At 38.8% G+C, this 9,442-nt stretch overlaps 1 protein-coding gene across 1 annotated transcript; it reads left to right on the plus strand.

The window, feature by feature from the left end:
• The first annotated feature begins 8,137 nt into the window (after positions 1 to 8,137).
• Positions 8,138 to 8,890, plus strand: Smp_054240 (Translationally-controlled tumor protein homolog (TCTP) (Histamine-releasing factor), putative). The gene is made up of 4 exons (XM_018790429.1): positions 8,138 to 8,228; positions 8,261 to 8,505; positions 8,539 to 8,775; positions 8,810 to 8,890. The coding sequence occupies exons 1-4, from the start codon at positions 8,201 to 8,203 to the stop codon at positions 8,810 to 8,812; spliced, it is 513 nt and encodes a 170-aa protein (XP_018646338.1). The 5' UTR covers positions 8,138 to 8,200; the 3' UTR covers positions 8,813 to 8,890.
• The last annotated feature ends 552 nt before the right edge of the window (positions 8,891 to 9,442 follow it).

Raw genomic sequence — 9,442 nt, forward strand, 5'->3', positions numbered from 1 at the left:
CACCTAAAATAATTACGTATGTCACAGTTGGAAAGGATGTGAACTCTCATTTATTCACTACAAGAAATGTTCATTTCGAATATAACCAACAGAACCATTTGTTTTATTCCATTTGTTGAAGGTTGTTATTATTATGAATTTCGTATTTTTGTTGAATTTGTTTAAATTCACTATCGTGAACGCTCATGTACACAAATTTAGGCCAATATTTATTACATTTTTTTAAGTCATTTACGGTCAAGGTCACAGACATGTGTAGGAATGACCTTCGCTCTACAGGCATACTTCCACAATACATCACTGTGACTCATCATTATTGTAATTATTTATAATGCAAATTGGTTGTTGCATACCAAGTTGAAGTTGTTGTTACCTTAATATATAGTGCACGCAGTGTCGAGCCACCTAGACTGGTGGCCACATTGCAACTTGATCGATAGCATTCGATCAGCACTAAGGACTTGACACGCATGAGATTGATCACCACCCAGTGATCAATTAATTGCGTTTTGACTGTCCCTGACCTTGACAAGGATTGGTAAACCGCTCGAAATTCATTGACGCCAGAGCCAAATTATTTCGCCATAACTCAGTGACATTTCAATGACCATACAGACTTTTATCAGTAGTCCGTATCTAGTAGTATTGGATCATCGATGCCTCCAGATAAGAACCTAGGGACATTTAACAATAAAAATAAAAACGTCAGTAAAGAATTGTGAGATGCTGTTCTGAGTCTTTGAGAATGTTCAAGTTTCTCGCAAAAGACTCTCAGGATTCTGCTTCGACCACTCCCCGATTTTTCGGTGTTAATCCTAGTTTTAGTGTTGGGACTGAGCTTATATATGTTTGTAGTGGGGTGTGTAAGGGTGTTTAGAATGCTTAGTCACTAGAATGTCACCTATGAGACGCCAACACGGTAACTGGCAAAGATACAGTGATTTAAGGCACTTTCAACAAGGTTTGATTTTAATCTTCAAAACCATTTTGTGGTTCACCATTAGATACATCACGACATACATTTATTCTTTTGGAGTGAGAAAGAAAAAACTATATTTCCATGCTCTAAATGGAGCCAAATAAAAGTGTTGAAGATTGAGTTAAAAGTTCTATCGACAAACTAGCCAAAAGCACTCTTCAATATTACCAGTGGAATGTTATCCCGAAGGGCATTTTTGTCGCTGTCTGCGAATGAATTTGGATACCTAATGGAGGAAGTTACCAGAGTTGTATGCGTAGTCTGCATCACGTCCAAGATGGACTGCATTACATTTTGAAATTTTGAAGGTTAGTTAATTGTTATCTGCCCGGCTTTAGAGTCGAGTCAAACAATACTGAAGTTCCATCTTATCATCTATTCAAAGTTTCACATCATCCGTGGAGAGTAGAAAATCAGACACTACTTAACGAAAATAATAACTTATTCACAATGAACATAAGTTAAATGAGAAAATTTATAGGTGTTATATCTTGTGGGTTTGTGCCCCAATTAATATATGACGTGACGATGCTGTCAATTAGAATACAGGGATTTGCCAACCGCACCAATGACATAAAACCCGTACGAGCAGTCTACAGTCCTTGTTGATCCTTGCTTCCCGCCTGGCTCTGTCCATTAAGTCTGGAGCACCAATAATAGCTTTGGCTATATGAATCATTTATATAAAACATACTGGGTTTATATACCAACCAAACAGACCGCATCGTACTACAAAATAGAAAACAACATTTGTACAAGATTTAGCCAAATTTAGCTATGAATGTAGTAATAACAGACTGGATATAACTCAATAATGGTGAGTCGCATAATGACATTTCGCAGGTCGAAACAAAGCTTATAATAAGAGGAATATGGGCTTGAATCGTTTGGTTACTTGACAATTATACACTAAAAATATATGTATCATATTGGTACATAAATAGTTCGCAAAAGTTACGATTCATAATTCTCCTAAGGATATAACAATAGGCAAGATCAAATATTTCAAAATGCTGTATAATTTGTCACGTTTAACACTCTCAGTCATTTTCTTTAGCCTTTTATCAAAACTGTTTTCTTGCATAAGCAGGATAACGAAATATCCCTCCATAATAGAAAATTATTGAATTTATGTCGAACTGTACAGCCTAAAACTTGACGGGTTATATGGGTCTTGCATTACCAGGCTGAATTATTAGTAGTAAATACTTCAGACATCACAAATTGTATAAAACGAACAAAATTTTGCATATATTTTGATATTTACCCTCCGGTGATCTCTAGATAGCTTTCACAACGGGATTTGTTGCGAAAAGAATCTTCATTGAAAGTACAGAGTAATGCATAATTTCGAGTCTTGTTCGGGATGTGTAACATAATGCTTTACGACAGTGTATTTGACGTTTACAGATGTGACATTTGAAGCAGTTTCTTTCATTTTGATCATTTGCACCATAATGACAAGATGACTGTTACCATGTGTTATGGAGTTGTGTTGATCAAAAGTTAACACTAATATCAACGATTTCTGAAGGAACACCGGGTGCAAAATCTTAGATACAGAATTATCGATGAAGTACAAACAAAGTGGTTTTCCATGTTTTGATATTCTGAGACTCATCAAACGTCAGTCAGACCTGGGACGGAGGGATCATCAAGGTTGATATATAGCTTGCAGTTTAACGATTAAAGAAATCAGCATGACCGTCGGATCAAATCGTTAAAAATGCCACAAGTTTTACTCCAACCATTTACTGAATTAGGTTGATATTTTATAGAACACATTGGTTATATTAACAGGATGTGTTTTTATACATCAGAATAATAATATTAGTGAGACTCTAATGTCCAATATGAGAGTTGGTACTTTGTGGAGGTTGCTTTGCGACAAGCAGTCAGTCAAAGACATCAACAACAACGTACTATTTCGTGCTTCTTGACAGTGATCACAGATAAATTCGGGAGGTATAATTGATGACGCGGGATGAAGTCATATCGAGTGGTTTTTATGCTCAACATTGTCACGTCAACTTAATTTATCGCAAACTGGACTAACGGTCACGTTTACGTTCATGTATACATTTATTTTTTGTCATACTGTGATATATTCTTTATTAAGAAACTAGATTATGCTGCAAATTTTGTCCCGTCTGTGATTTTTAGTTACCATATTTGACTACGTTATGTCGGGCATAAATTGCATGCTGGGATAATATCTTAAGTCACAGTAAGTTTAATCAAACCGTTGTTTTCATAAGTAGATCGACAACGAAAGGTTTGTTATGCTGTAAACTATGTTTTTATGAGGAAATTACTGCTGTCTTTAGTCTTAAAACAATATCGTTTATCCTCTGTTAGGCAATTCTAACTAGCCTATAGTTGGTATTCTGGGTTTACAAGCTTAATTAGGCACATTGGGCTATTTTGAGAAACATGTCTGTGCAAATGAAGCAATAATTATGACGCCTGCTTAGTTACGTAGTCTTGGTTATCGTATAGTTAAGTTTAGTCTGTATAATTACGGCGTTTAAAGCATGCAAGGAAGCAGATCATTTTAGTGAGTAGAGCTGCTCACTCATTTCAATTAGCACAATTAGGCGTCACAATTAGAAACCAATCGGTATGATATTAGGTATACATTATAGAACATATACCTCCAAGAGGCTTAAGTCAAAAGCTTGGAATTTGTAGAATATTAACTTAGATGACCTCTGTCGAATGATTGGAGGCCTACTCGAGTTAGACGGGAACGGTTTGATGAACCAGCTAACTTCAAAGTCACACCTCGCGGTCAGTATCTAACGTGGATTACCCCTTCAACATATCAAAGTACTATGTATGTAGTGAACAGAACACGACTGGGGACAATCGAATGTATTTAAGCAAAGATTACAGACTATCTCAATAAATTCTGATTACCAAACAATGAACAGTCAATTTGCAAATTAACAACCAATTGTTTCAATCTTCACTGTTTCTTCTCTTATTCCATTGCTCATGCATTTTCCAGACGTTTGCGTTTCATTTCAGTTCTTTCCTCATCGGTCTTCTGCCAAAATACATTCTATGTCTGACCCACACCATATACTACTTATATGGATATAAGTAGACCACACCACACTCGTCCCCCCTTTAAAGCATTCGTACATGCGGTGGTTCTGCTCGCCACGCCACTATCTTCTTTCACTGCAGTCTGTGCCAAACTCTCCGTCAGAATGTCGAGTCTGCGGCGCGCTGACCTCCATAGCTCCGTCGACCTGCCGGGGCACCAACATCCGCATCCACCCGGCACCTGGGACGTTCGACACCCGTACTCCACCGGCCTGCTGAGCCATCTACATCCGATGTCCGCCCAGCAGCCGCACGTCCCACTGCTCCTCTCCGTCGACAGCACCCGCTACAGCCAACGCCGCCCCGCCAGAACACTCCACTCGACGCCAACTCTCCACACCAGACTGCCCCAACTAGCACCTCAAATCCAGACCCGCAGTGGCGTCCGCAGAACAGCACCCTTCCTCCTCCTGGTTGGCAGCGACACCAAATGTAGTGAACAGAACACGACTGGGGACAATCGAATGTATTTAAGCAAAGATTACAGACTATCTCAATAAATTCTGATTACCAAATAATGAACAGTCAATTTGCAAATTAACAACCAATTGTTTCAATCTTCACTGTTTCTTCTCTTATTCCATTGCTCATGCATTTTCCAGACGTTTGCGTTTCATTTCAGTTCTTTCCTCATCGGTCTTCTGCCAAAATACATTCTATGTCTGACCCACACCATATACTACTTATATGGATATAAGTAGACCACACCACATGTATATATGATGTATCAGCGGGACGTATAAGTGTGCGTGCATGGTAAGCAACTGTAGCAGGTTTGAAATCTTCATGTATGATGTCGTTAACAGATTCTGTTCTCTTTCTATTGCAGGGAGACCAAGGATGAACTCTTTGGCAGAAGAAGAGTAAGCTCTGCATACGCTGAACTTACAATATGATTCGTAAGACTATTTTGTGAAGCAGCTTTTCTTTCTGTACATGCCCCGCCAATTCTAATTTTCTAAAATAAAAGGCTCATGACTCCCACTCCTTGTTCTAACTTGGTGTTAGTTCTCAATTAACATTGCGTGTTGTGATTTCAGGACTTCTACACGTTTTTGTGACTGCTGATAACACGTGTTGCACAACCAGTTAGTGTAAGGGTGTGGTGTTCGTATGAACTAATGATTCTTTCTTACTTGATATGTGCATGATTTCAAACTCGAAAGATAATACATTCGTTTGTGCTCACCTAGTTCTAACCGACTTGAATTGTGCTATTTCTGGGGTTCACAGTTAACAAAGCAATTCAAATACTTCTAACCATCACAAACGACTTCATGAAAAAAGCCTAAGATCTCATGAAGTTCATCCGTCATACATTTTTATGCGGGATAGCTGCCGCTTATATGTGAATGCCTAATGAGAAAGAAGTTTCCTCAAGCTTCTGCTTAGTGTTGCGCCAAGCCTCCTTTTCTAGAGGCGTTCAAGATCTAAGACATGTTATCGGAAAGGATAGTCTGTAGGTGAATCAATGCATAGCCAGCCACATTTCTATGTGCTGAGTTCTAAGCTCTATCGCTTACAACAGTTATCCAAGTTATTAAGTTGATGCTGGATTGTTTGCGTAGCACTACGTAATTCGCATATGTTAGTTTCATAGTCAGCGTAGTGATGGGTCTTACCTGTGTCGAAGCACATATTTTTGATGTAGATTGTAGCGGGTAATGGACTCAAGAAACTACTCTGCACAACACTGGCTATTGTTCGAGATATAGATGTTACAGTTTTAACTTTAGTTATTCGGTATCTGTTAGCGGGAAAAGACTTAATCCACTGCAACAGATGGTTAGTAATTCCAACTCATACCAAACTTATACTCTTTAAAGTACTTGTCAGGTCGTGAATTTGTGGCCAGAGGTAACCAACGAGAGTGGTTTTCGTATTCAGTCACTGATAGTCATCAGTTAGACGACAATCATTGCTGTTCTTTTTGGGGACTTTGTGTAAGGGAGATGTCTATGGATTGTTCAGTGACTGAACAATTCCCAAACCTATGATGTAGTCGAATTCGTTATTGGCCAACTTTCTCTTTTTGTAATCTATTCGATGCGCTTTCGAGAATACAGGTGGTCCTGTAGTTTTTGTGTGATGTGCAGCATCATTGGTTGTACACGGCAATTTTAGTTACGTTCGTAACAGGTCAGAGTACTTGCCGCGTATCCGTTGGTAGTACGGACTGATTAGGTGCCTAACAGTGATTGAGGATGATCTACAGCAAGAAGATGTAGTTACGGTAAGAAATTATTTAGCATTTCCTCTACTAACCTCGGTTTATACTTGTCGATCGGTAGACTGTGATGTCGTAGCAGGTCTATACAAATGATTGCCATAGAAACATCTGCGACAACGAAGATCCAGTGGATAGGTTTGCGTAAACCCACGTTAACATAAACGTATCGCTTACCATATGTGGCGATCGGTTTCCGATTTGCCATCTTTGAGTCGAAAACTGCTTCGTGAAGTCGGTCTTTAGTATTAGCAAGAAGAATACTAGCTTCCGCTTTGGTGTGGATGAGATAGCGAGCATTTGTCACCACATCAGTACTGTAAAACAGACGATTGAGATCCCCACCTACCACTGCCGTTAACGCGTTCCTGCGCGACAGTTCCTCGAAACGTCCTTCGTGTCAAAGGACTCAGAGCTTCGGAAACTCACATGTCTCCTGCAATTTCGAGAAGACTCACCACACTTCTTGTGATGTCAACACCAATAGGGATTATCTGCCTTTTGCAGTCTAGAGACAGACCTCTTTAGTGATTCGCTCCTCCGAGAACTTTGGGAGCGAGATGCAAGGTGGTGAGATGTCATCTCAAAGTACATGGTACATGTCTAGTGTAGCTGCCGAAAGGTCAGCGTACGATGCGGACCGATCAGCGCGTTAATATAGCTTCACACTATTCGTTTCAGTAGCGGACTTAGACTGCTCGCAGGTACTATAGAATCCAAGGGAGACTGAATATTTTTAGATGTCCTGGACATCATTTGAAGAGACACAAATATTAATAACGTTCGTATTGTATGGACGGTTAGTGTTAGAACTTAAATCAATGGATGATCAATGTTACACTGTATGGTTGAGTCCAACATTTTTTAAGAGGTAATATATGAACGAAAAGGAGATAACTACGTGAAACCTAAGTGGATAAAGTTGAGCACTAAGATTAATTATCTAATCAATGAAACCGCTATCAAAATGTGGCATTTTTCGCTAATAAATATTAACTTTAAGTGAAAAATCAATGGGGAAAAAAAACTACGCAAAAAATGTTGCAACACTCGAAGCCCGCGCGCCGCCATTAACTATGAAGAATTTAGTTATTTCAAAGAGAATCCATTATATGGAGGGTTTAAAAAGCCGAAGTATTAGTAAGTCTGGGTTTTTCGGCACTTTATGACTTATTCTCCATATATGTACCTTGATGACCAATATGTATTACAATACAACTGGAAGTATTTATCGGCAACTGCCAGAAGAACAATAAAAGCCCCAAGACCAAACCATCCATCTCAGAGGACAAAACTCCATCGAAATCGTCTTTTAATCCTTTGGTTTGTATACGAACACAAGCGTTTAGGGCATTTTATAGATTCCTGAATATTGCCACGCCTAAACCAGTAGCACCTTTATAATTAAAGTACATCAACTCGATCAGATCAGAAGTCAGGATTGAAAGAGTTCGAAGATATATTTGGTAGGCAATCGATATGTCGAATAAACGTTTGGTTTAGGCTGGTTAGTGGTTGAAAGGGATACGTAGCACGACGTACCCACTAATGATTTGATGTGAATGCGTGACTGAGAGCCTTCAACTAGGCAATTCCAGAAAAACTAATACGGTCAGCATAAAATGTCAAAGACATGCAGAGCTATTGACTTGGGAGATTTATTTACCACTGCACGTGAATCAAAACAATGACTCAAACTTTTCGATATTTGGAAACATTTATTTGCATCTTACGTCAAAGAAATCTAAACTTCAGTCTTTATGTCTGCTGGACAAAACAAAAAATTATGCACCAACGTAAATTGAATGAATTGTAACGTCGAACAATAAACTTGTTTCACATTATCAGCGTTACAACTCAGTGCGCCTCGTTTGTTTCTCATCATGATCGTGTATAAGGATATGATCACTGGTAAGACCAAAGATCCATAACATTCTCTTCAGAGGATGAAATGTTCACAGACTCGCACTGTCCTCGTGTTGTCGCGGATTTCTTTTATGAAGTCGACTCGAGGTTTACGACAGTTTCAAGTAATGTAGATGGAAGACTTATTGGCGCCAACCCATCTGGTGAGGGTGGAGAAGATGAAAATGTGGATGATACGAGCAAAAGGGTCATTGATTTAGTTCACGCTAATGGTTTCATTAGTGTTCCTTTCGACCAAAAATCATACAAAGCGCATCTTAATGTAAGTTATTCAGTTAAATTGATATTGTTCTAGCTGTATTTAAAAACTATAATAGAGCGTTTGCAAAAGACTGATCCAGACAAAGTTCCCTTACTTAAATCTCAGGTCAACAAGTACATGAAGAATGTCCTTGATAACTTTGACCAATATGAGTTTTACATGGGTCCGTCATCTAATCCTGATGCCATGATAGTTTTGATGAATTTCCGTGAGGACGGTATGACACCATACTTCGTTTTCTTCAAGGATGGATTAACTCAGGAAAAATATGTAAGTTGATCTTCTTTTGTAACCATGTAACTAGTGAGGCGCTTCGTCTTCAGAATTTTGGGATTCATGAACATCATCTTGTAATTTATAAATACAATGTGCTATTTTTTCTGGATTATTACTTTTCTCAGTGAATGTATACGTGATCAAGTCAATCGCTCAGAGTAGCGAAAAGTGAGTTGGTAGTTAAGATCATTCTCTTGACCGTCTAGCCACCTTTGATGGTTCAAATGGTTGTAGACAAAATAATGGCTTTCACTGAACGGACTTCCGTATCCAGTAGCAGTGAATGACCGATGCTTAGAGTTAGGAACCTAGGTATAATAATTAAGCGTAAGAGTGATGTTGGTGAATAACGAAGTACTGTCCTGAAACCTTAGTGATGTTTCCCTTCAAAAGACTCTTGGAACATCTCAGCCAACAGGAAGCTATTAACTAAACCATCACAACCTATCATATGGTTAGTTACACCACGCGGACTAGCCTTCGTCGCTATGCGATTGTAAATAAGATTTCGACATTACGTGAGTGCTCAGGTCATTCACCCGACTACCAGTGTAATCATAACGTCCGCTTGTAATCGAATAATCGAGGATTCAATGCTATAAATCAACTTACTACTCTATAAATCAGTCGACAAGGTTGCGCTTTGTTAAAATCCAATGGA

Source organism: Schistosoma mansoni (genome assembly GCF_000237925.1).
Source record: "Schistosoma mansoni, WGS project CABG00000000 data, supercontig 0113, strain Puerto Rico, whole genome shotgun sequence".
In the NCBI taxonomy this organism is placed as follows: Eukaryota; Metazoa; Platyhelminthes; class Trematoda; order Strigeidida; family Schistosomatidae; genus Schistosoma; species Schistosoma mansoni.

Excerpts from the sequence above, each read along its gene's own strand:
- Smp_054240 (XM_018790429.1), top strand. The coding sequence starts at position 8,201 with ATGATCGTGTATAAGGATATGATCACTG. Across the intron at positions 8,229-8,260 it reads GTATAAGGATATGATCACTG|AGGATGAAATGTTCACAGAC; the intron begins GTAAGACCAAAG and ends CATTCTCTTCAG. Across the intron at positions 8,506-8,538 it reads CATACAAAGCGCATCTTAAT|CTGTATTTAAAAACTATAAT; the intron begins GTAAGTTATTCA and ends ATATTGTTCTAG.